At 43.5% G+C, this 26,974-nt stretch overlaps 1 protein-coding gene across 3 annotated transcripts in view; it reads right to left on the bottom strand.

Moving 5' to 3' along the window:
- The window catches only part of LOC147892283 (anaphase-promoting complex subunit), a 191,470-nt gene that overhangs the window by 55,329 nt on the left and 109,167 nt on the right, over nucleotides 1–26,974 (bottom strand). For all 3 annotated transcript variants that reach the window (XM_087388196.1, XM_087388195.1, XM_087388197.1), the window contains 3 exons: nucleotides 22,225–22,348; nucleotides 17,900–17,932; nucleotides 17,471–17,719 (listed from right to left, as the gene is read on the bottom strand). In XM_087388196.1, the coding sequence (XP_087244322.1) occupies nucleotides 17,471–17,719; nucleotides 17,900–17,932; nucleotides 22,225–22,348 (406 nt within the window). The remainder of the gene's footprint in view (nucleotides 1–17,470; nucleotides 17,720–17,899; nucleotides 17,933–22,224; nucleotides 22,349–26,974) is intronic.

Genomic DNA, 26,974 nt, shown 5'->3' on the forward strand with positions numbered 1-26,974 from the left:
ACATGCAGGGCCCTTCACGGGCAGCCTCTTCTAGGAGGACTGTATTTCTTCGAGTTTGGAGGGGTTCTCCCTTTTTCTCCGAGGTTGCTACCGGATTGAGATGGCACTATCAGCCCCAATCCTTTCTTTTTGGCTCTTGAGCTTTTCATGCATTGCATGGTGTATCCCGTATCCCCGTATGGAGCTTGCTCTAACGGTTTTCTTTAATACTTAATAGAAGTCTCTTTTCTGGGAAAAAAAAAAACCAAGGTTATGATCTTCAACACCTCGCGAGAATTTTCCCATCGCCATAGCTTCACATACCGAGATGAGCCAATGGAGATAGTGCAGTCTTACACATACTTGGGTGTAGTGCTCATCGGACCAAGTTTCACGATGCTCCATGTACGGCATGGCTCACACGAGAACGGGGTGCTTTGGCATGACTAGAGAGGTGGTGCTTCTAGGCACACTTCTAGGACCCTCCGACGAAGGGTTGGCCTTTTGACACGCTAGTGAGGCCGATTGCCATGTATGCAACAGCTTTCTGAGGGAGTGATATTTCAGCGACAGAGTGGAAGAAATTTGAGAGGCTACAGGTGATTATGGGATCCAGGATGATTCGGAGCAAGCCTTCACTCCCCCATCAGATTATACAAGCAGAGTTCGTCACCCTGCACCTTGTAATGAAATTAAATGCAAATTTTCACAACCCAAAAGATTTTCTTTCAATGTTGTTCTCCATTTTCTAATCAATAGAAGCCTCATTGAAATCATCCAAGTCACCATCGTGACATTGATCTCATCCTTTCAATCATCTATGGCTACGTCTCACACATCTTCAGCATGTAAATTGAGTTCTCTTTGATCATTAATCAACATGTAATTTAGTTCTCGTTTCACAGATGAATCGTGAGCAGTGTTGCAGTCAAATGAGCTTGTCCGTCGTCACCTACCTTGTCTAGATTCTACATAGATGATGTTGAGACTAGGGGTTGCCGACTCCTAGCGCACTAACACTTTGATCCATACCATCTTATATGAAGATGACCTGGTCCTTCTCTCCTCATCAGCGGAGGGGCTTCAAAGACATTTCGATGCACCGCAAACTTGTGAGTCACACGACTTCAAGGTCAACCTTGGCAAACCAAGGTTATGATCATCGAGACAAACCAGCTCACAATAGATGGATTACCATTGAAGGTCGTTTCATTATACACGTACTTGCGATTCTCTTCTCTGGCCCGAAGATTGGCAATGTAGGCCCGACTGAGCAAGGGATACGTCATACTTGCTCGACTAGAGCAGTAGTGCTTCCACTCCCACTTCCAAGATCCCCAGATCAAGTCTCTTCTTTTCTATTCCTTGGCCCTCCCTGTTGAAATAATAGGCTTCATGTGGTCCTAACACCCCCCCTTGGTAGGTGGATTAATTGAGCTGATGGAGGCCAAGGGACATAGTGGTCTGCACGACACGTGGCAATTAATTCCCATAAGCTAATGTGAAACCTTATTAGATGGACACCTGGCACTTTCAACATGGTATCAGAGCGGCTTAATATACAGGACTCTGTGTGAGACTGAGACACAGTGACTAGAGCAACGTTACTTGTGTGTGAACTGCAGCTAATTTGCAGCTGGTGGTGGGTTGGTCGCAGCGGCCTGCTACAGTATGTCTACACGCATGCCACGGGATGTGGCAACCCGCGCATGCATGGATCCTAAGTGGCGACGAATAGTATCTTTGTTAATGAGACAGGCATGCGCGAGAAATGGTAGCCCACATGTTCGTTGTCAAACCTTGACTTGATGACGATCCTATTTGTTGCACCTGATTGGCAGCGGCTCTTCATGACTGATCGCATGTGGCTGACTCATCTATATTGTGTGTTGTGACCAACACACATCACTAGGTGGACACATGGCACTCTACCCACCCAACGCACGTGGCACTCTGCCACTGTCAACATGCCTAATGGTTATTTATGGCAACCCTTGTTGGGGTCTTGATGTATCAGAGGCAGATTGGGCTCGACTAGAGCATCTCCAAATGATCCACAACAAGCCATCAGATTGTTTTGGCTAGGTTGGGTGCATCTCCAATGCAACTTGAAGTGCCATTACCGAGCCCTGGACTATGGCTCTCGTGCCTCAGGACGACATAGACTACCGAGGCTGACCCTATCTTCCCCCATGACCTTAGCAACTAAGGGTGATAAGAGATGTTGGCATGCATATACATGCACATGGCTTGATAGTTTGGGGCTCCAGATGGATCGATTACCCCGTTCCGGTATAGCAATGAGGCTCCTTTAGTCCCAAGGTCAACCAAGTCATTCGAAAGGACCTCCTAGAGCTACACACATTTTGGACCTGAATGGCACCAAATGAGCTTCTAGTGAAGCTCAAATCTTCTATTAGGACCACTGTTTAGGGATTTTAGAGGACGTCTTTATGGCTCCCCCTAGATATACCCAGATCCACCTTCCACATTCTTTTGGGATATCCACCAGACAGCTATGTGTCTCATCATACGGAGTTCGTATTGAGAGTGGACAGGCTAAGGGCATACCTCGAGAGAGCTGCATTTGCACTCTGTGGTCGGAGAAGAATTTCACTTTCGGGTGCCTTGTGTATTATGAGATTTGAGATCATTATCATTGTCCATGATGGTTTCAGACCCCTCTCTAGCTTCCTCTCTTATCCATATCAGAGATGCCTTGCCGCCTTCATCCATGAGATGGTCAAATACAAAGCACTTGCTTGGGATATAGAGGCGGGGTCAACTCATGCAGCCAAACTCTACCCAAAGCATGATCATGGAGTTTTCCCAGCCAGATGGTACAGACAAGCAGATCACGGTTAATTGGCAAGACCAACATCTAGAGCTAGTAACACACCGAACTCGACAATGGGTTGACGCACAGATCATGTGTGGGGATGTTTCTCCATGTCCATTAGATCGGGGACACGACAGACGTGGGTTATAGTGGCTCTTGTCAGGACCGCTGCTAGGAGACTACAGTGGGTCACACACACAGACCACTATCATCCCCCTATCACCGGCCTCATTCATCGCCGGGCCCCGCTTGAGATTCCACCTTGGATACGAATCCACATTTCTCTCATGTATTAGATTTGATACGATTTGATTATGTTGTACTCATTGTGAGTGATGATGGCCGATAAGACGCTCCACACTTTCAGCTCATTGTATTAGGTTCCTTTCAGTCTCATAGACCCTTCAGTCTTCAAAGACTTCAAATAAACTCTCTCTCTCTCTCTCTCTCTCTCTCTCTCTCTCTCTCTCTCCACCAAAAAACAACACGTCATCAATACTATCGATGATCTAGTCAAGAACAAAATGGATGAAATAGTTTTTAAAATGAAAGAGCAGCAAGAACAAAAGAAAAAAGCACCTAACATCCAGATTGTGGGAATAGATGAGAGTGAACATGAGCACATAGAGAAAGTTGTCACCCACATTTAAAAAAAAAAAAACAATGCATATATCTTCCACTAAATGGAGGGGAGGATATCTAGGTTCAAAAGAGACTACAATTATTCTAGTAGTGGATTTCAATGCACGAACACGATCAATGCAAGGATTCATAACAATGCAAGGGAGAGACCCCCAAATGGATGGATGAAGAGCAACAAGATAATGAAGAAAAAAGAGGCTGGAAAACTCATATGGGAAGGCAATCCCTCACATTGTGTGGATGCTTTGGGCTGCAAATATTCAATGGCACAACGAATTTTCAAAACACGGGAGGATAAAGATGCAAGACAGATCAATGACCAAGTGTAGTTTATTATGCGATCACAAACTCACATGCAAAGCACATGATTGAATACATGAAGATTGAGGAGTCTCTTGAGTAGGTTAAGAATGGACTACAAAAGGGCCCATATTTATGAAAGGGAGATGGAGGCGTCAATGGCACAAGGGCAAATGCCTTTAACATGCCAAAAAATGAGCAAATATGTAACAAATATGCTGCTGTCAACAGCCCAAAATTGCTTCACTAAAAGGCGAGAAGGGCGGGGATGCCATGTAATCACCAGTATGACCAAGAGTGTAAGGATGCAAATAGAGCTTGGAAAACAACAAACACAACAGAGAAGCAGAGAAAAGCTCAAACATATAAACAGGTAGTAGGGAACAAAAAGAGAATATATCTAAAGAGCAAATAGCTTGAGACCTTTGAAAAGCTGAAACAAATCCCAGAAAGTTCTTTCAGAAATTACATGGCAACAAACCCGACGAGCGGAAGGCACAGTGGGAAGACATAATATGGTTTGTCAAAACTCTACGAAAGAGATGGGGAAGAAAAGATCAACTACAATTATACTATCAAAGCAACAAATGGAATCATAACGGAGGAGGAATGGGGAATGTCTTCACTAAGCTAAAGCTCCATACACACAAGGGATAGTAGCAGAAATGTTAACATGGGGAGGCAAGAAGACAAAGAAAATGCTTACCATGCTTATGAATATGGCCCTAGAGAAAGGGTTCCCATCAGATTGGCAGATCACTTGGTTTCCATACGGGCTGATCCTGAAGGAGCCAAAGGTAAGAGAGAGGCTATCTACTGCTGTTTCATAGAGTTCAAGAAAGCCTTGGACACAGTGCTGCGTAAGAAGCTATGGGGAAGACTGGAAAAGCTTAAAGTCCCTCAAGAACTCAGAGAAGTCACATACAGACTCTATGAGAAGATTTTAGCTCAGTTAGCACAGCCGCTACTAGATGGATCATGCTGAAATGGGAAAGCTATAAATAACGAGTGACACTTGGGTTAAGAAAGGCTGTCCCCTCTCACCAACAATTTTGGGTCTTTTTATTGATATTTTGGAAGAGTGGATGAGAATGCACAAGAGAGGGGTTCGCATTGCAAGGTATGCCTTGCTATTGCTTATCTATCTAGATCATGTGGTACTCTTCACAACAAGGTGAGTCTACAACCACATTTGGATACATTGAAAGAATTCCACAAGTCACTATAGAAGAGACAAAGGTAATGGTGATCGAGCCACCTAACAAACCAGTGGATGTCACATTTGAAGGGGAACCCTAGAAACAGTCGACACATATGAGTATCTGAAAGAAACCCGCGTGAGGAAGCTCAAAGTGGAAATACATCATGATAGGCATAGGGATTTAAAAAATAAATAAATAAATAACTCAAAAAGAGCTGGAAAGAAACCAAGGTTGAGGCTGAAAGTGCCACCTCAACCTGCTGTAGTCTCTGAGAACAGGAGGAGCCCCTCCATTTTGTAAGGAATATAACCCGCTGGCAGACGGTGCCCGAGAGGATCCTTGCATGCTCACCCAACTGGCCAACAAAGTATGAATGGTGTCAACCCAAATGCTGGCCAAAGTGTGGGAAGGGTGGACCTGAGATCCATGTAAGGCAGCTGTGCATCTGGCCCTCCAAATCTGCCAAGCCGTAATACTAGCCAATATCTCCCAAGCAAAATCCAAATCAGTATGTACTGGTCTATAGCGGGACATAGGCACATCCTTTAAAGAGCAAGGCTCAACTAGGTGTCATCGGATGGAGATGGCCTAGGAAGCATCCTATCACTCATAGAAGATCTTAGGTGCTAACAAGGAGAGCCAAGCTACTGATCCCCAAGTCATGAAGAAATGAGAAGGGACAAAAGTACTGAGGATCCTGGCAGCCCCTATCCTTATGACTCTCACATGCCTGCAATACCATAAGCAATGATGGATCGACTCCTCCGCACATGAGCACCTAGGACAAGTGGAGTCTGCCCTAAACCTGGACCTCCACCTAATCAACTGCAATCCCTCCCTGAATAGAAAGCTTAAAAAATAAAGTGATCTTTCTATTTCTTCGGGATTTCCAGATTCTCCTCCAAAAGACCTTCTGCAAGTCTACAGAAGCTTGATAACTCTCCCAATGAGGGGCTCAAGAAGGTCTCCAACCTCTATAACTAATCTAGAACCTCCTGGCATTACTAACTGTGTAACCAAAGAAGGGGAGACTCTTCTCTTGGTTCCCTAAAACGATCCACTCCCACTGTCCAAAGTCCCACTGAAGATACTTTACAGGACCTCCTCCATAGAGCCACAACCTCCATGAACCCGAGGTAGAAAGACAAGGGCTCGGATCTATATGCCAAGTAGAGTCCTTGCCCTGTTCTATGATCCTGTTGATAGGCTGAAAAGGCATGCCCAAAAGAATATCATCTAAAGAAATAGACAGCCTGCCATTTGACTGTACATCAAAAACCAAGGCCTTCTCTTGTGCTCCCATAGAAGCAATGACTTGAACAGGAATACCTGTCCTCGAAAAAGCCCCATCTATTGTGGACAAACTACAGGCCTATCATCTGTATCCACTCAATCATGGGGTAAGGCTGCATCTATCTGAAGAAGCCTCCCTGCACTTCCTCTAAAATGACTGACCAATTGCTTTGATGATCTTCTGGAAGCCTTTTGAGGCTTTCCAAGAACCTACCGAGGCTATAGGCCCTCTCACCCACCTGGACCACTGCATATAATGAGACAAACCAACCTGCCCACCTTGCTCATCAAGTATATTGTCATTCCACATGATAGGTTGCCTATCAATCTCTTCGAGACAGGAGTGAGGAACTCTCTGAAGGGTATTTATGAAGCTGGCCCAAGCTTTCAAAATAGCGACCATAAGCAGGGAGGACAGAGATCTTAGACGGGCTGAAGTGAAAATCCATTTGGTGCTGTCCACCCAATCTCCACCTAAAGAGGGGCTACAGGTCAGGATGCAATGAATGAATTTTTTTTCCCAAGGCTGAAAGCCCTCTGATCCATGCATATGAAAATCCAAAATGATGAAGTGTGCCCTCCAAGAAATCCCAATCTGCCCTGTCATATGCTTTTTCAAAGTCCAGGAGAAGGATGGCTAGCTTTTGTCCACTCTGCATGGTCCACTCAGAAGCTTCCCAAATAGAGAAGATATTATTAAATTTGCTTCTGCCATAAACAAATCCCGTCTACGTATCATGGATAAGATCTCGAAGTAAGGGATGCAAACGCAAGCTGATTGCTTTCGCCAAGATTTTATAGCAAGTGCCCAATAACGTGATAGGTCTCCACTATAACACAAAATTTATGTACCCCACTTTTGGGATTAGATGTATAAGACCCTTTTGTAAATGAGTCAGGCATCTCATTAGAGTCCCAAACACCCTATAGGGCTGAGGTGATGCGCTCCCCAATCTTATCCCAACTGGTTAGAAAAAAAGAGGATTTAAGCCCGTCTGAACTTAGGCACTTTCCCTTATGTAGGGTAATGTTTAGGGTACATTCAGCCCTGAACATTTTAGAACTTCATTAACATGAAGCAAGCACAAGCATACATAGTCAGATCATGATCGGATCATAGTCGCAAGACAAAGAGCAATCCAAATATAGTTCCTCATCAAAGAACAGTATTCAACATTGGAATAGAAGCAAAAGCTACATCCTTTCCCTTCAAAAACATGGACATGGACAAAAATCCTCTAGATCAGCCTTGAGCTTGCCAAAAGGAAATATGCAAGCTGAATGCACTTTGACTGTTACATATCAAGAACCATTACAAAGAAGATCCCAAAAGGACTTATAACTCCCCACTATGGTTCTTTGTAACTGCCACCCATGACTTGTGACCTTCCAACTTCCACATGACTTTGATTTAGCCTAGGTGCCTAAATACCCCTCAACACTTGGCACACCCGGTGGAAAACTTTTTGTAAAAAAGTGAAAGACTCGAACCCTTCCTAACCTCCATGGTGTAGGTTTTAATGATTAGTATTGTACCATTTCATGGCTACATGCCAGGGCTGGGAACCCATGAAATATAATGTCATCCATGCTACTTCATACAAAATGAATAAATAGAACCATGCATGAATCAGCATGTTCACACTCGACTGGCACGGAATGGACAGATTGCTCTGATCAAGCAAAAAAAAAAAGGTTGATGAAGCTCCAACATCCGCAACATATGTTGGTGTGGAGTCCTCAAAGGGATCATTGATTTGTCTTTGAACAATCTGCATTCGACCTTGATAAATCCATTGAAATACTGAATTCTGAATCAGCTTCAACTCCTTAACTGAATTCTGATTTCTATCTTGAATCTAACATAGTCAGACTAAGATCATACTATTGTCGGAATCCATTTTGGCTGTCAAAATCTTTCCAATTACAGAATCTGAAAACATATCCATAAAGCTCATACATAGCCAAAACTTGCTATCAAGATGGATTTTGAAAAATAAATCAAAAATAGGAGAATAGATAGTCCGACTATCTGTAGGCTGCAGTCGGACTGCTATCAGATTGTCATCAGACTGCAGTCGAACTGTTGCACTGTTTGTCCCCATTATGCCAATTGTCTGGTCATTATTTGCTGAACTAAAGATCACAAAAATTACTGTCAGACCTTCAGAACTTTGTTCTACTAGGATGAAATTGAAAATCCATCTTTTGAACTGTTTTCAACCTTCAGAATGCATCCAACTGCTGTCAGGCTGCCTAGAACTGTCACACTGCTGTAGGACACCATTTTCTGTCATAAAGAGCATAAAAAGAGATAATGTCAACGCATCCAGGTTTTCTGAACTTGCTTTTACTGATATTAAACCTTCAAGGCTTCGTTTAAAGTGCTTCCGTCCTTCGGATTGCATCCGACTTCTTTCAGATTGCCTAAAACTGTCAGATTGTAGTTTGATTACTTGCTGAATATCTGATTTTTGTTTTGTTACTTTCATGTGTGAAGTGTCGGAATATTTTTGGTATGAAGTAGAGTTGATTAGGGAACTCCTCCAGGCTCTTTTGGCTCCATTTTGGGCTCTGTTGGCTCCAGGTTAAGCTCCTTCTTCTCCCTTCATCTTTCATCCTTTGAATTTCATTATCATCAACATCAACATCATCATTATCATTTTCATTTTCTGATTTTGTTTTGGTTGTATTTGAATTTGAATTTTGTATTTGTGCATCTTCCCAAACTATTGGAACTTTGCCACAACTGGGATCTGACTTGTAATCTCCATCTCACTTCTTTTCTTTGCTTTCTTCTTCTTCAACATTCTGAATATGTGCCATCTTTGTAGCATCTTTTTGACATATCTGGTTATCAACTTGAATAGCATCATCAGAAACATCATGATCTGAAATATTATCTTCAATATTGACATCAAACCATTGGTTTATTTATGGCTTTGATTGTTAATTCATTTGTTTATCCTCAATAGGAAAAATATGAAAACATGAGCTTACTGCATAATCCTCAGTATCTTCTTCATCATCATCACACATGTGACATGAAATTTGCAATCTTTGCATAGTGAAGTGAATAATTAGCAGAAACAACATCAGCTTTATTGCTTTGACATACTTTAGAATCATTGACTTGAATCAGATCAGAGATGTACCCCAAACCTTGCTTGTTGTAAGGAATCATGTAGTTAGGCTCATCAAAGATTGCATGCGGATTGATCTTCTCTTGCTTCCACATCACATCAATGGCACAATATGGTGCAAAGGCATAGCATGCACACTCCTCATATGTCTCTTCTGAGTTTTGATCATCTATGGTCGAAAAGCAAATCTCTTTATCATGATTTGTTGATCCAAGTTCTTCTTGCTCTATTTGTCGATGAAAAGATCCTGAACTTATAGGCATTGCATAGTCTGCATACACATCTACGATGCTTTCAAACTTTGAAGAACTTCTTTCCAATTGGTCAAAATTACTGTCCAACTGTTTGAGCTGCTTGTTGTCTAACTCCAGTCTAACTGTAGTTGGACTCCTATCTGACTCTAGGTCTGACTGCTATCGGACTACTGTCTGATTGTTTGAACTGAATATTCGATTGGTTTTGATCTGAAACATTTGCATCTATTATCATTGAATTATCATTGTAAATCTTACCATCATCTTTGAAATATGAGTCAGGATTGGAGCTGCGATTGGGATCATTGTCCTCTTCATGCCCATATTCAGACTACAAAATCTGAACTCTGTGTTGAAGCTCTAGGATGTCATTGATATATTGATTAGACCTCCAATCACCTCGATGGAATGCCAAGATTGTGCATCATTAAGCAGATCATAATATTTGCCAAGTTTACCCAATATCTTCTTGACCTTTTGATCAGACTTTGCTTCACATATTGCCGGAAGATATCATAGAACTTGTCATCCAAAAGTGATGGACAATATTTCCTCCGATGACTGAGTTGTTTGCAATGCGTACAAAAATATAGATAACAATCTTTTGGACCATGATTAGCAATTCCACATAAAGTACATTGCTTACTCGAACTTTCCTTCTTGGACTTTGCCATGATATGAGTAGAAAATATGAAACTTGTTGTTAATATAAACCTGAAAATAGAGAGTCAAATGTACCTCCAATTGATGCTTTAGATGAGTCACATTTGAGAATTTTGCAGTCGAAAATGTGTCAGACTGTCTTCCGATAACTACAGACAAGTCGGACCTCAATCCGCCAAGCAAATCTTTGCCATTTTGAAATTTGAAATTATATGCTGAAAACTGATACCATGTAGAATCATATTGTCATGTCAAATTATAAAGAACAAGTCAAAAATCAAAGAACAATGATCAGACTTCTATTGGAGTGTAGCAGGTCGGAATGTGGTCGCACTGTCACCCAACCACCTAGTGATAAAAACTGCATCCACTTGTTTGACCTACATTCCCTTTGCTCCAGATTTGATGTTGGAAACTCAGCTTGCACTTCAGATCATCTAATCAATACTTCAACCTTTGTTTTAAGCTTGAGATGAGATCGACTCTAAAATGATGATCTCTAATTTATGTCCGAATGTTCGACTGTTGGTCCGTCCAAAGATTGAAGATTTTTCCAACTTTACTTCCAAATGATCCGATCTACTATATGGTTGAAAGACACAATGACTACCCAAAGTCTTGCTTTAGAGGATAATACTTTGTCTTGTGCATCCATTTGTGTGTGGAAGAGCCAGCACATTGTAAACCCAAAAATGACATCAGATTTGCACCTCCATAAGCAATATTGAAAAGAGACAAATTTAATCTCTTGTATGTACAACAATAGGCCATCATATAAGCAACTTTTCTCTTCTATATCTCTCATGAATTTGAGAACGAACAATCCTCCTTTTTAAGGATCGTTTGAATCTGCAACCATGAGCTGCTCTAAAGATGCCCAAAACAGACAATTGTAACCATCTTGAATCATATTTGTAATTACGCAAACGTGTAGACCTTGTTTCGCTCTTCGTTTTGAGCACTAGAACACCCCAAATAGACATCAAATGCTCCCAACACCCTGTTGAGGTCGACGAAGAGGTATTGGAACCACACCCTTGTCGTCGAGGTCTAGGGGGAGCTCCTATACCAGAAGGCTTTTTGGGCCTCTTCCAAATGCTCAAGATTCCTTCAGATCTTGCACTATTTAAAGAAAGAACCATCCAGACGATGAAGCATGATATGATCATCTGATAAATTAGGGTCCAGCGTAAGCACCCTAACTCTAGGAACCCCGTCGGACCTAATTGCCTCTACAACTGTCAAGGGCAAACCAGGAAGGGGATGGATCTTAGTGACAATACCAAAGCATTCCCCAATCACTCAGAGTAAGCGATGGTAAACCTGAGGGAGACCGAGAAATCGGACGAAAAATGAAAACCCCTACTTTGCCTTCTCCACAAGACCAAAGCCTAGCTTGAAGGGGTCAGAGAAAATCTTTATGTCCCCGAAGAGCAAGAACTCAGCTTTGAGCACAGTGCTCGTAGCCTCCGCTAAATCAAAAACAACTTGGAAGAAACCTCGGCCCAGTAAGTGAACATCTTTGAGTCGAGAGGCCAGGTCTCAAGGTAGCGCCAACATCCAGTTTCTGGCTTGTGATCTGTAAGGGTGAGACCCATAGATGCACGTGATCAAAGTGGTAGAGCTTTAAAGCACTACATCCTTCTTGAGCTACTGCAACTAGTCTTCTAAAAATGCAATCGCTTTCGCAGCCAGTGAAAGCGGAGTACGATTGGCTAAGTGGAAATCCATCGCCAATCAAGGTGGGGAGGCCGATTCGAACACAAATAAGCTCCATCCGCACCAAAGGTACTGCAGGAAGAAAAAACTAGGCAAAGAGGGGCTGGTTGAAGAGAAAGGAGGAGAGGTAGAGCGAAGGGAGAGGCAAGGAGGGGTAGGGGCTGAGAGAGAGAGGGAGAGAAGCGGAAGAAGGGCTGAGAGAGGAAGGGGGAGGGGCTGAGAGAGAGGGAGGGTACGGGCTGAGAGAGAGAGGGAGAGGGGAGGAAGACGGGGGCAGGGGAGGGGTGCAAGAGGGAGTGGGGAAGGGGGCGGGTGGAGGGGCACAGGGAGGGGGGTAGGGAGCGGGGAGAGGAGGCAGGTAGCGAGCAGGGAGAGGAGGTGGGGAGGGGGAGGGCTGGGGGGGTGGAGGAGGGGATGCGGGCTGAGGGGAGGGGGTGGGCTGAGAGGGAGAAGGAGAGAGCAGGGAAGGGAAAGGGACAGAGGGGCTGAGGAAGAGGGATGGCGAGGGGCTGAGGGAGAGCGATCAGTAAGCGTTGGGGAGGAGCAGCAGGTCTCTCAAAGCAGGCCGGCAATCTTATACCCAGCATTTTGACTACGGCTGGATTTCACATACTACAAGTAAAATGCATGAGTGGAAAGGAGGATTCTGGGGGGTTTGAACGCTTTATATAGCTTCCAAAATAAATGTAGGAAGGCACATGAATGAAAATGGGAAATGAGAAAATTCCTATACACCATATGCTTGTATAGACAATAATGCTTTACGGCTGCCCAGCTTGGGCACCCGGGCTCTCTAGGATATATTGGGAAAGAATAGAAACTTCGCACAAATGTTTCCTAATAGGGACGTTAGGGGTTAAGGCACAAACACCCTGCCCCATCCTTCTAGCTGAAACAAGAATGATACCTAAACAAAGTTGAGGACGCCAATAGGATGCCACACAAGGCGATTGAAGCTATGAAAATCATGGAGGGAATGAAGTGGACCGAATCATGGGGTAAAATAGCCGCTAATAAGAGAGATTGTGACGTAGAAAATGCTACTGAAAAACTATGGCGAAATGCGGGGAAGAAAAATGCAATTCTATAAACAGGAAATTCAACTCAATGGACACCTACGAAACGTAGAAATACCTCGGGAAGACATATCAGTATTTAGAAGGCATCTTATTTGTAAAATCAGAACTAGTTCACATGATCTAGAGGTAGAGAGGGGCAGGTGGGCAAGTCCCAAGATCCCCAGAGAGGAAAGAACTTGCAAAATCTGCGCCACAAGGAGATAGAAAATGAGGAGCATGTACTCCTAAGATGTAGAGTGTACGCACAAAGACAGTTATGAGGTCAAGAGAGATAATATGAAAAGGCTGCTGCAGCAGCCAACCAAAATGTGGGGAAGCTGCTTGAAAGAGATTTTGGAACACTGTAACAAGGTACCAACAAGTACTCACTTGTAATATTTTCCCTCAGCTGGATGTAAGGGATCACTATTAGTTGATAGTGATCGCCGATCCCATAGATCCTAAAGGGCCTAAAGGGTCTAACTCCGATTCATATCATCTCTCTCTCTCTCTCTCTCTCTCTCTCTCTCTCTCTCTCTCAACTATGGGGACCAAACTACAACGACTAAGAGATATGCAAGGAGCACCGGAATGGGGATACAAGGCAATGGAAGAACTGAAATCTGAGAATGAAAAACTCAAAAAGATTTGGCACCTATGCACGGCACCATGCAGGGTAAGCATGCAGAGATTACATAGAAAATCACGAAAGTGGAAGCCACAATACTAGAATGGAAAGATGCGGTCAAAAAAGGCACAACAGCCCGCAAGAAGGACTTCATTTCTAATGCCTTAGAAGAGGATTAAAGGAGGAATAGCAAGGCCTTATATGTCTTGGTTTGAGGTCGCACAAAAGGAGATACTCCAATGGCGGATGCCAAGGCTTTGTGCACCAAGATGGGTGTACATCTGAGATGTGAGACAGCTTGGAGAGACGCCAAGGCTAAGACACCGGCAAGACCACTAGGGCTGAAACTCCGGACAGCAATGGACAGTCCACCTTTATGAGCATGAGGGAACCTCTGAAAGTACTAAGATATACTTGGATGATGACCTCACACTCCTTCAGAAGGAGCACTGAAGGGAGGGAATGGTACGTGTGATGGCAGCTCAACAAGCTGGGAAAAAGGCTGCATACAGAGATGGGAAATTGATCATCTGGGAGAGGGGAGATAGGGAAGAAAAAGAAGAAGGGAAGATGAACAACACATGATGGTGTTTGACTCATGAGATGAGAGTACAAAACAAGTTGAGTTTTGTAGTGTGGAACTATAATGGTACCCTCTAGTCTAACCTCTCCTCAGAGAGCTACACTGATAGAAATGTGATTTTCTACACTGAGATACATGAGAGTCCACAGAGGGGGGCTGCCCACAGTGACACGGTATACCCCGGAAGTCAGCCCACAGGAGAGAGAAGAGGAGAGACGATGAGATTTGAGGCTCTAGATAAGTGGCAGTTCTGTTCAGATCACATTTGAGACCGCTTATATCCATCATGCAAAAGAAGGAGCATGCACGTCACATGTGAATATGAGTTCAGGCACTTGACACACAACAAAACTTCATTGCGGTATGCTACTTCCCCCCGTACACATCATCATATGCGCATGAGGTCACCACAGAGGGACACAGCCCATATAAGCACAATCGATTATCTAGCCCCCCCCCCCCACTTGGCACTAACCACTCCTATGTGTCATTCAATATATTGACCACCATGCAAGCCACTATACGATACCCACCAGCTCCTATCCCTATCCAGATGGACTTTGACCATGCTCTTGAGACGGTCTACATGAGCCACTTATCCCGCAAGATACCGACCTCCATTGGGGTTGATGCAGACCTCACCCATGTCTCAGATAGATTTGTATCCGTGATACAGGATGTTGCCGCTAGATCTTTCCCTACATCTCGATCCATCGCATTACCCCTACCTAGGAAGATGCCCCATAACCCATGGTACAATAACGAGCATTGCGAGATGAGATACCCACCCTAGGCGCACTTGTCACTACCCACCCGAGGCGCACTTGTAGATCAGGCGTTTCCATAACATTTTCACGTTTTGGAAACGCCCTAACGTTGGAACTGTTAGAAAATCGGTTTTCGTAAGTTTTTTGGATGTTTCCTGCAACTAAGCATTCAAGAGGGCACATTAGTGGCGAGCATGGCGGTTTCCACATTATTCAAGTTGAGAAATATTGCTCATACTCTCAACGTGTATGCTCCCACTATACAGGCAGAGACGTGTCTTTTGGAGGTAGCTTAGGGAGACCATTCCTCAAGATGGCACTCAGATTGTTGGAGGAGATTTCTACACAGCTGAATTCTCCAAAGAAGACGGAGAGAGGGAGGACCATCACACAAAGAGAGGATAGAGTGGGACCATCTCTTGCTCCATGCTGGTCTTCAACATGCATGTGCTTGGGATGACTTATCTCATCTCGCTGACAGTACAGTTTCAGTTCTCTTGGTCAGGGTCTCCCATGGCTAATGTCTTTAGCCAGATTAGACCAATTCTATGTTGGTCAGTGGGGCAAGGCTAGAGGAGGACAGGAGGGCATTCTATCAGGCTTTGTTCTCTCAGATCACAACCTGGTGGTGCTTCAGGTTATGTCAACATCTAGGATTGGGGGCACGAGTACAGTCAGAGTCCCACATGTTTTGTTTCAAGAGATAAAGTTTGTGCAGGAGCTTCAGGATATCTCGCTCTTAGAGGATAGACCAGCGGGGACTGGATGGTTAGACTAGGAGGAGAGGACTAGAGAGAGAGTGCTGCATGCCCATTAAAAGCAAAAGGTGAGAAAGCAAAGTACAGACAGCGAGAGAGGGCAGATAGGGAAGAGGTAACCAAATTACAGGGCTCACAGCAAACTTTCCGGGTACACGAGGGTGCTCCATAGCAATAAGACAAAGATATTCTTCTAAGAGCCTCTGGAAAATTAGAGATCATGTAGGAATCCCCCGTAGTCTCATGAAAATTACATCTGACTTCATTGTAGTCTCTATAAAGCGAATCCTGTGACAGATGAGACGGCTACTATGAGGGATGAGGTTTGGGATCATGTTCCGCAAGTCGTTTCAGACAATATGTATCAGATTACAACTGCACTGCGGGAACTTCTCTTGGATAGATGCCCAAGAGAGAATGGTTGTCTTCTCTTTTCTTCATGACCTTGTGGGATATCATCGGACCACACCTTATGTCTTCTTTCTTAGAGGCACTTCAGCTTGGATCTTTAGGCAAGCCCATGTGTACTGGTCTTATGAGTCTCATCCCAAAAATGGGGGTGACAAGACAATTCTAAAGAGTTGGAGACCCATTACACTTCTTGGGACTGCCTACAAGATCTTGGCTAAGACTGTACCACTGCGCCTTAGACTCCTTCTGCCTGGCATCATCACAGCCATTCAGACAGGCTTTGTCCAGGAACGTTGCACCTTGGACAATGTGTTCACTTTTGGGAAGCCACACATTGGGCACATCCAAGTCAGCAGGATATTGCTGTCATAACTCTTGATTTCAAGAACACATACCATAGAGTTGACTTGAGCTTCCTAGAGGGCACAATGAGGAGACAAATGCAAGGGTATCCTCCTTATACTCACAGTCGTCCAGTAGGATGGTGTTATGTGGAGGATGAGGCCCTACATTCCAGCAGTCCAGATCAGTTAGACAAAGATTCCCCCTTGCTCCATATCCCTACTTGCCGATTTAGGGGTGAGGATTTTCTGGCACACTTTCCAGCTGGGCTAATGCAGGGATCCTTGCTCAAATATTGCTACAGGCCATTTTTTGACATGGTCTGGTAACTTGGCTGATAGATGACTACCACACTTATAGTACAAGGCTCGATTGCATTTTTTCTCAAAGGTAGCTAAGGAGCAGCTTACTCGAATGGTCAGAATGACATATAAAATGCTCCCATATTATGGATGATGTCATTTCATCACAAGACCATACACTGCCGAATTTACTTATACAACTGGTGCATGAGGATTGATTGTAGATAACCCATCTGTTAGAACAAAAAAGTTACATTTTTTAAGTCAAACTTATTTCCAGTGTCATTACCTAAACTTCTTTCCAGTGCTTGTATTCCTGTACAGATCCCAATCCTTGTTTCCACTGAGTAGACTGAGCTAATGCCAACAACAACGATATCTTCTTTATAGTAGTAACATGCCACACTGCATAAATTTAACTCTTATCTTTCAGATGTTTCAATGAAAAGATGGCCAAGCGATCAAAACATATACATTCAAGAAAATAGAATTGCCTTACAATTAGAATAAACTTGATTCAAAAGCATCACAAACTCAAATCTAAAAGGAAGTTAACTTCCATCTTAAAACTCTACTGGGAAGCTCACCTTCAAATTAAACTTAGCGAGCACAAGTCGGCTAAAGGCAACCAAGTAAGGCAATCTCAGTTCAACTGCTCTACGAAGACAACACTTCAGTAAGAGGAGCAACTGCTGCTGGACACCAAAAGGATCAATCCCTGCTTCTGAGCTACGGAGAGGTAAGCCAGAAAGGCTTGTGTTGCTCATAATTCCAACCTCAAAAACTAAGTGACATAATGCTGCCAATGCATGAGCAAGGCAAGAATCATCATTATTCTGCAAAATTACATTTTCAACATCCAATAGTCATACCAATGATAAACATCATGTCACACAAAAGTATAATCTCTGCCAAGGTAGACTTCCAATCCCTTGACTTTGCATTGGTATAATTCTCATTTTCCTTTATGTCCATGAGCTGCAGAAGATGGAGATATTTAAAAGCCAGTATGTGACCTGTTGAGCGATCCCGACAGCCTCATTGAGTGCCTGTGCAAGTGCAATAAAAACAACAAGAGACGCATTCAGTGCCTGTAAATCAACAACCTGTAATTCAAAGTCTGCGCAGCTAGAGTGTATACAGGTATATCCACATCAGGAAATCTTAAGCACATATATACAAATCTGCAAGGATATACAACTTAGCTCATATACGATGAGCAAATTTGCAATGGTAGTCTTGACTGAATTTGATCCTCTGTTTTGTAAATCCGTGATGACTATTAGTTTGCTTAATGTTCTTTACTCATGAATTTTTGCAGGCAACACAATATATGCAATCTTAGATTAGTTTTGGATTTCCTCTTCACTTAGTGTAGAGAATGAGTTTAACTATCCTTTCCATGTAACAATTGTTTAGAGAATGAGAGTCTAGAAAATGAAAGTGACAATTGTCTAACTCTCCTTCCCACTTGTTGAGTACTTGCATAAATCCTAAACCCTAAACCTCCTTCTATTACTAATTTAGCATCCTCTTTCACAGTAAAACGCCATTGAGGGTCTTGTCTAACTCTCCTTCCCATTAGAGTTAGACAATTGTCTAACTCTCCTTCCCACTTCCTGAGTACTTTTCTAGGTGAAGATTAGAAGAGGTGACACAACTTTATGTCTGATAAGCCATAAGATACCGTTAGACTTCAAGGTGGTCTCTCGCTAGTGGATGAGAAGGTTTTCCTGTGAGGGGCTTGGGTCCAAAGAGGGCTCTCTTTCGTTGGAAGATGTTGAGCAGTTGTATCACACTCTTCTAATGCAACTATTGCTTTCAGCTCTCACTCTCCTACTCTCTTGCTCTCTTGCTCACACACTCTGCTCTCTCTCCCTTAGTACTCACACACATTTCTGAGGAGAACAAATAAACTCCAGTTTCAACAAACGGAATGCCTTCTTGGAGGCCTTATTCTTCCATAGCATGTCCATGGCTTTTGACATATAGGCTGCAATTCCTTGATCTGTCCAATGTAAGAGTGGCAGAAAGAATTGTATGTATGCCATAACAATGGACTGCACAATCCTGAGGCGGACATGAAGTGGCCAAGTGGCAGTTTTCCAATAATTTAGCTTTGCATTTAGCTTATCTAACATCCCATTAAGCTGCTGTTTTCTAGTGACCAGCCAGCCAATAGGATATCCCAGGTACCTGATCAGAACATGAGGATCTAAAATCTCTCCTGGCCAAAGTATGGCATGCCAATCTCGACTCTTTAAGGGTATGAGTTTGGATTTCTCAAAATTAACATGCAGTCCCGCTGCCAGTCCAAACAAAGATAAAGCATCCATTAAAGTGTTCAGTTCTTACACACACACACCTTTTTTTTTTTTTTTTTGGGGAAAACCAGTGACTATAAAATTAACATGAAATCAATGTACATGACATTGGACTCCAAAAGAAAGCCTAATGGAAGAACTCAAAAACAGTGAGAAAACACTTCAAGGCCAGTAGCATCCAAATCCCTCGCAGCATAACTATCATACAAAGATTGCTTGAGGGACATTCTGAAGAAAGCATATGCCTGAGGGAACTGTTGTCCCATCCTAAAATGCAATCTCTGTGTCCAAATGGTCCATAGTACCCAAAAACGAGCCCAGTGAAAGAAAAGGAGGAATGGAGACATCTGAGATGAGAAGCATCCAAACATCCAGAAGAGTTTCTCGAATCTGATAGAGGGAAACCGAAGCCGCAGCAAATGAGAGACATAAGTGATCAATATCCGAGAGTGCGGGCAAGACCATAACAAATGGGGAACTGTCTCACGGTGATGAGAGCAACGGGGGCAAGAAGAGGAAGCAATACGACGTGCTTCCAATTTCACCCCAATCGAAAAAGCTCCCACTATACATCTCCAAAAGAAAAGCCTATGTTTAAATAGCAATTTAGCTTTCCAAATTTTCTTAAGTTTTGATTGCCACCAAGATAAAGGCCTATCCAAATTCCAAAGAGTGTTGGCATGCTTATCAATCCACGGCGGTGGAAGAAGAAATCTGTAGACCATCGAGGATGTCAAATTATGCATTGAAAGTGAGCAGGTAGCAGGAGGCAAGGAAGTCAGATTCCAATCCAGTAATCTGTCTTACATATGTATAAAAGATAGAGGGGAGAGAGTGTGTGTGTGAGAGAGAGAGAGAAGAGAGTATAAGATATTTATTTGTATTTAAGATTTAGAGTTTTCTGTGTGCGCGCACGTGTTAGTATGTATGTATATGTTTTTTGAAAATTTTCTTAAAATTCCTATTTGTAAATGAAACCTTAAATTTTATTAAGATGATCACAACTTTGAGACCAAGCGGAGCGGGTCTCTAGCCCGTCGTAGACGATGGAGCTTACTCGTTGGATTTGTTCCAATTAATGTGTGCCTCTAGCCCGTCGTAGACGGGTCACGTTACTCATTGGATTTGTTCCAATTAATGTGTGCACCTGCCGCAAAGCAAAACAAATCCAACGTCGTCCTAAATGAAGTCAGTATCTGTAAGTGGCATCCAAAAAAACAGCCATATCATCTGCCAACTCACTGTCTAAGAGCTCATCCTCCTGCCTCAAAGGAAGCCTGAGCCCTACAATACCAGCTTGAGCTCTAATGTAATAGCTCATAGCTTCAGCCACAAATAATAACAGAAAGGGGGCTAAGGGGCATCCCTAGCGGACTGATCTAGTAATCTCAAACCTGTCCCCCCTAAGTCCACCTATAAGAACCTGGCTGTGGGCTGATTTGTAGAGAGCTGAGACCCCTCTGATCCATGCATCTGAGAAACCAAAGTGAGTAAGTGTGCCCTCCAGAAAGCCCCAGTCTACCCTGTCATAAGCTTTCTCAAAGTCCAAGAGTAGAACGGCCAGCCTATGGCCATTTTGCATGGCCCAATCCGAAGCCTCCCAAAATGAGAAGATGTTGTCAAAGATGCTTTCTCAAAGTCCAAGAGTAGATGGGCCAGCCTATGGCCATTTTGCATGGCCCAATCCGAAGCCTCCCAAAATGAAAAGAACTGCGTGTTGACCCTATCTCCCGTCTGAGTCCAAAATGACTCTCTAGCATGAAAGGCATACTCTGCTCTCTGATCTAAAAGTGACTGCTGCTGGGCCCTTGCTGCAACAAGGTGCTGCTGAATCCAAGCATCTGTAGGCCTATTCTGCTCCTCCCTCTGGAGGGCAGCCAACTGCTGACGGATACCTATCTCACACCTGAGGATCTCACCCCTCTTGATACGAGCAACTGAAAGATAAAAGTTGCTAATACTAGAGAGGACTGCAGCTAAGTCTAACGGAGAAAGCTGCCCATCCTACATATGAGATACCCAGGTCCTCAACACTCTCTCTATAAGACCCTCCTCTGCATAAAAGGCATCTAGAATCCTAACACTGGCAGAGCGGCCCCTCACATGAGGATCGGAAACCATCAGAATCATTGGAAAATGATCTGAAGTGGACACCCCAGCTGCAATGCTAACAGTACCACCTCTGTCTAGAGCCCAATCATCCACATATAAACTGTCAATCCGTGCATGGATAGATATACAATCTCCTGTTCGACCAAGAAAACAAGAGAGAAAGTGGCTTAGTGTGAAGCATCATCGTCCCAAGCATCCCTACCACTGCACTGAAAAGGAAGGCATCCCAAGCTGCTCTCTCTAGGGAGTGGATACCACCTTCCCTACCACCCCTTTTGTCTGAGGGCATTTCAACCATGTTGAAATCGTCTCCTATAATCCAAGCCTCCGCAATATGTGACCAAGATACCAGTCAACATACAAGCTGAGGAAGAAATTTACTAGATTTCTCCGGGTAAGGTGTCCACATACTCTGCTTGAAAAGATAAGGTATGTCAACCTTGAGCCAAACAACTTCTTGCATGTAAATCTAAAAGAAAAGCGTCATCAAAGGCTGTCACAGGCTGGGCTCTCTTTGATAGCTGATCAGAACCATCCTAACTACTTGCCATACATGCTTTGACTAAATGGACTGACAGTCTTTTATTAAACACTGAAAAGGTTCCCACAGATGGACTAGACCATTCTCTGTACTAAATTCGGGAAATAGCAGTGAAACCCCACTGCTGCCCCCCCCTCGATTAAAAAAAAGGAAAAACCTCACAAAAGGAACAAAGAAGGGGGTGGGCAAGGGCCAGAGGAGCTATTGAGACACTGTCACGCTGCCCTGCAGCTTTCAAACAAAAAGGGGAAAACAAATGCAATAAGAGAAAATGGAAAGATTTCAAATCCACTGATTCATTAAAGTTCACCAAAATGGCAGATACAATTGTCTTTCTTGGTGCATTTCCATATCCACGTGTTACCTGTAATGCTTGAGTCGTATGACACAAACGAGCATGCATTGAACCAAGAGTGAGAAGCCCAGATTGAAATCGGCCACTTGTTGCAGCTGCAGTACCAGTTGTGTTCAAGGATCGCTTTCCCGCACTGCAAGAGAACAGACAAATATTGCACAGAAAGATTGAAGCAAAAGAACTAGCTCAGTAATTCAGGGTCCCTTTCTAGGAAATATTGTAAAAAGACAGCAGCTCTCTCAACCCTGAAAACAGGCTTGTTCCTTAACAGAAATGCCGAACAAAATTGTTCTGAAAGATTTTTGGATCCGCGAGAGGTTTGTAACACCTCAATTCACACCCAATAGACTGTAAAGTTGCAAAGTATCGGCAGCTCATCCCACCTTCCAAGAACAATCCAGGAACACCATAGCACATTATATGAAGCTTGTATGCACTACACATAACCCTCGAATTTGCTCCCACCATAAAGGTTCAATAGAGTTATTCCATTGTTGTGTCCTTCAAACTATGGACATGGAAGATCCAAAATTGTACTACCCAAAACAATGCAAGCTTAAATTACCAGAGACTCCTAAAACCTCTTCCAAACATGCATTCACTACATGTTTCCTGTGCGAAAACATTGGAGCGTCAATGCTGCAAGTCATCTCATTGCCATAAAGGTGCACCAATTTACAACAAGGGCCAATATAGATGGTTACTTCTTTCATAGATAAGTATACCCCTTATAATTTGAACTTGCTACAAAAATAAATAAGAACAATTCAAACGCAAAACCATACGGCAAAAACATAGCTCCATTTGTTGTTTAAGTAGATCTAAAAGCTTCTTTGCATGAAACAACGATACTTACATCTGTTATGTTCCCATCCCGTGTAGAAGGAAATCCTGTAATGAAATCCATTGCTATGTGCGTCCATTTGCCCTTTGGAATGGGTAATGGATGCAAGAGACCTGCGGGTAACTTGCTGACCACTTTATTCTGTTGGCAAGGCAAGCATTCAGACACGTATTTAACCACATCCCTCCAGTACCTTCCCAGGTAAAGCTCTGCTTGATTCTTTCGTATGTTTAGTGACACTCCTATGTCCATCCATGGGAGAGGAGCGCATTGCTTGCAAAACCAGCTGTCTATATTTTGAGTCTGGCATTAAATAAATTCTGTCCTGGCACCACAACAGCCCATTATGCAATTTGAATTCCGGATGACTGTGACTAGAAGGCTTCAGCAAATCTGAAAATATGGGAGCTGCCTTGGAATTCTGCATATACTCTTCTTGAATGCCATGAATCCACTCCTGATATATGGTAGACAAATTGCAAGCCACATCCTGGACAAGACATCTGCAACCACAATTTCCTTCCCTTTTCTGTACTCAATATCAAAATCATAGGATTTGACTGCATGCAGCCAACCACCTCTTCTACATAAAGGACAAATGAGGCTGGGTGAGGAAGAATCTGAGTGTTTTATGATCTGTTTTCACCTTAATTTTACTCTTGTACAGAGAGTGGTGCCATTTCTTGAAAGCATGCAAGATGGCCAACATCTCCTAATCATAAACATGGTAATTGAGTTCTTTGGCATCAAACTTCCTGATTTCAAAGGCTATTACCCATCTTCCTACCTCAGAATAGCCCCCAATCCTTTGCCATTGGCATCTTCCTCCACAATGAAAGGACGCGAAAAATCAGGGCATACCAAGACAGGTGCATGAGTGAGCAAATTTCAGGTCTTCAAAGCTGTGTTGTGCTTCCTTTGACCACCGAAAAACATCCTTCTTCAAGAGGTCGCTACCCTCTTGGCAAATTTGCGAATAAAGCGCTTGTAGAAGGAAGCAAGACCCAAAAATCTTCTCAACTGGGTGGGATTTTGTGGCTCTGGCCAATCTTTGATGCATTTCACCTTGTGGGATCCACCTGAATCATGGGCGGCGACGACGAGGCAAAGAGACGGAAGGCAACGAGCGACATGGGGAGACAGAAGAAGACGAACGGCCCTTTCACATAAGGGCGATGACGAACTGACGAGTTGAGCAGCTAAGGGATGAGCGATGGGCCATCGGGTGGAGGGTGATGAGAAACTGACGGATAGGGGCTGACGGGCTGAAGGAGACGGAAGCAATGGTGCCAGAGAGAAAAAGCAAAGCTCTGATACCAATGTAGAAAAGGGGGTAGGGAAAGATTTAGAGAAAGGGGGATAGAATAGCAAAAGGGAGAGAGAGAGGGGAAGAAGGGAGCAGAAGGAGAGGAGAGAGAGAGAGAGAGAGAGAGAGAGAGAAAGTAAGAAAGTTTATTAAAGTCTTCGGAATGGGTCTATGAGAGTGTGAAAAACCTGGTACAAAACAAGCTGTGAGGATGGAGCTACTAAACGAGCATCCACAACAATGCAGAATGTAGAAATGCAAAATGATAGTACTAATAAGTACAACAAAGTCATGTTAGTGGTCGACTACATATCAATCATCATCCTCATCATCATCATCATCATCATCACCATCGTCGTCATCAGAATATCAAGATGAATGAGGCAATGGAGGCATGAAATCGACGATAGAATGTTGTTGACGTCTCCTAGTATAGCACTGCACCTAACAAGGGCCACTATAACCCCAGTAACCCTTGCCGGCCGGGCTCAAATACTTTGCTACTCATTGACATATTTTCAAAAAAACACAAGATTGAGGCCTTTTAATCTCTCTCTCTTCCGAAGACTCTAATAAAACTTCTCTCTCTCTCTCTCTCTCTCTCTCTCTCTCTCTCTCTCTCTCTCTCTCCTCACCATACCTGGTTTGCCCATTGCCCATACCTTCCCGTCGCCCTCACACGTCGTCCCTTTGATTCTTGCCAACACCTGCCGCCACCAGCAATAACCACTACCAGCAACAGCCAACAACCTCCACCTCCTGATCTCATCGACAACACCTCTTTTCGTTCCCCTCACCCCGTGTTGGGTTTGAACCCCCCCCCCCCCCCCAGCCCAAGGGTTAGCTTCATCCAAGGGGTACAAGTAGACATGGCCAAGATGGAGTGGCCTTTCCTCATCTCCAAATCCCCCTTTGCCTCCACCCCAAAACAAACTATTCCTACCAACAACAGCAGACCTCTCTACTCCTCAATTGCCAGGGCACCCTCTCCATATGCAAAGACATATTACCGAGATGGTTTTGACCGACCCATTCTCGGGCAACATGAACAGATTTATTTCTTACAACAAGAAGTGAGGGAGTTGAAGATATTGTTGGAAGAGGTGAAAGCTAAACTTCGGGTCCTTGAAGGGCCTAGACAACAATCAATTAAAGATGAAGCTATAAAGACATGTAAGGCTTCTCCCCCCACCCCAGTTGGTCTCTACAGTCAAGGATTTAGTTCATACCGAAGTTCAAACAATTAAGAAGGAAGTGATTGTAGAAGCGGACACAAAAGCAAGTAAGACTGATATTCCAGCAGAGATGAAAGAACATGAAGCTAGACGGGATAACGCGCTGAAGATCAGAATGGGGGGACTCCCAAAAGACTGGTACAAAGAGGACACATTTTGTGAAACATTGACAAAGGTCAAAGCAGCCTTGCCCAACATTGAATGGAGGGACGGTGATGAAGAGGAAGATGATGACTCCACACCAGCTTCTATTGGACAATCTAAAGGTCATACCATCGTTACTTGTAGGCCATCTTCACCCAATTCTAGTGATGCCCTATGGGCCCTGGTATGTGCCTTGTAGGCATAGTTATAGGCACTTAGTTTATTTTGTGCCTTTTCTGCCACATAGGACACTTAGTCCTATGTGACACCTAGGACACTTAGTCCTAGGGTCTATAGCTACAAGTATTTCTTTTCATATTACTCTAGTTTAACGTTACGGCTGATATTCTTCGACTCTAGTACCTTGTACTTGCTCTCTCGTTTATCGATCCTACATTACTCTGAAGTCAAAAGATTTGCAGATCAAGCTCCTCCGATAATCTTATAAGCTGAAGGGTACCAAAGTATGGATAGTTGAGGAGCTTACACAAGCTCAACTCAAGAACAAGGCAATGGAATTAGCAAAGGTCAAGACTTCCTGAAAAGATGGGAAATGGGTAGTATTCCGTGAAGGAGTAGCACTTATTAAAAAGTTCAAATTAAAACCAAAAGACTAAACTGATGTATGGGCCAGCTATATATGTGTATGTTTTATCTAGGTTGTAAGGTACGTACTTTTAAATAAAACGGAGCTGCCCTGTGCCCTCCCTAAGCTGATGTAGTATATGGTTGTCATGTTGTCCCATAGACCTCTTGGTCTCCCGTGGACGTTAATAGACTCTGTGTGTGTATATGTGTGTGTGTGTGTGTGTGTGTGTGTGTGTGTGTGAGGATGCACACACCGCAAAGAGAGGGAATTTCAGCCACCCCTAAATGAGGAGTTGAATACAACAAATAGCAAGTTAAATCCCTTCAAGCACAAGTGCAGAGAAGACAAATAAGGCATTAGAAGAGTTCGAATCAGTAAATGAGGAATTTAGGAAGGAGATGGCTGCCATGCAAGACAGTATGTAGGAGAAGCACGTGAAGTTCACCTAACAATGAGGAGAAAAAGACAGAGCAGCAAAGCCCCAAATGTCTTGGTAAGAGGCCAAGAAGTAGGTGACACCCTGATGGCGGACGCGGAAGCACGGATTTCCAAAACGGGTGTCAACCTCACCTTTGAGGCAGCATGGAGAACGCGAAAGGAAGACGCAGCCACATGGCTGATGGTAGTAAAATTTAGGACTG

This window comes from Dipteris shenzhenensis, chromosome 17, assembly GCF_047967505.1.
Source record: "Dipteris shenzhenensis isolate YYH24624 ecotype China chromosome 17, Dip_SZ_1.0, whole genome shotgun sequence".
Taxonomy (NCBI): domain Eukaryota; kingdom Viridiplantae; phylum Streptophyta; class Polypodiopsida; order Gleicheniales; family Dipteridaceae; genus Dipteris; species Dipteris shenzhenensis.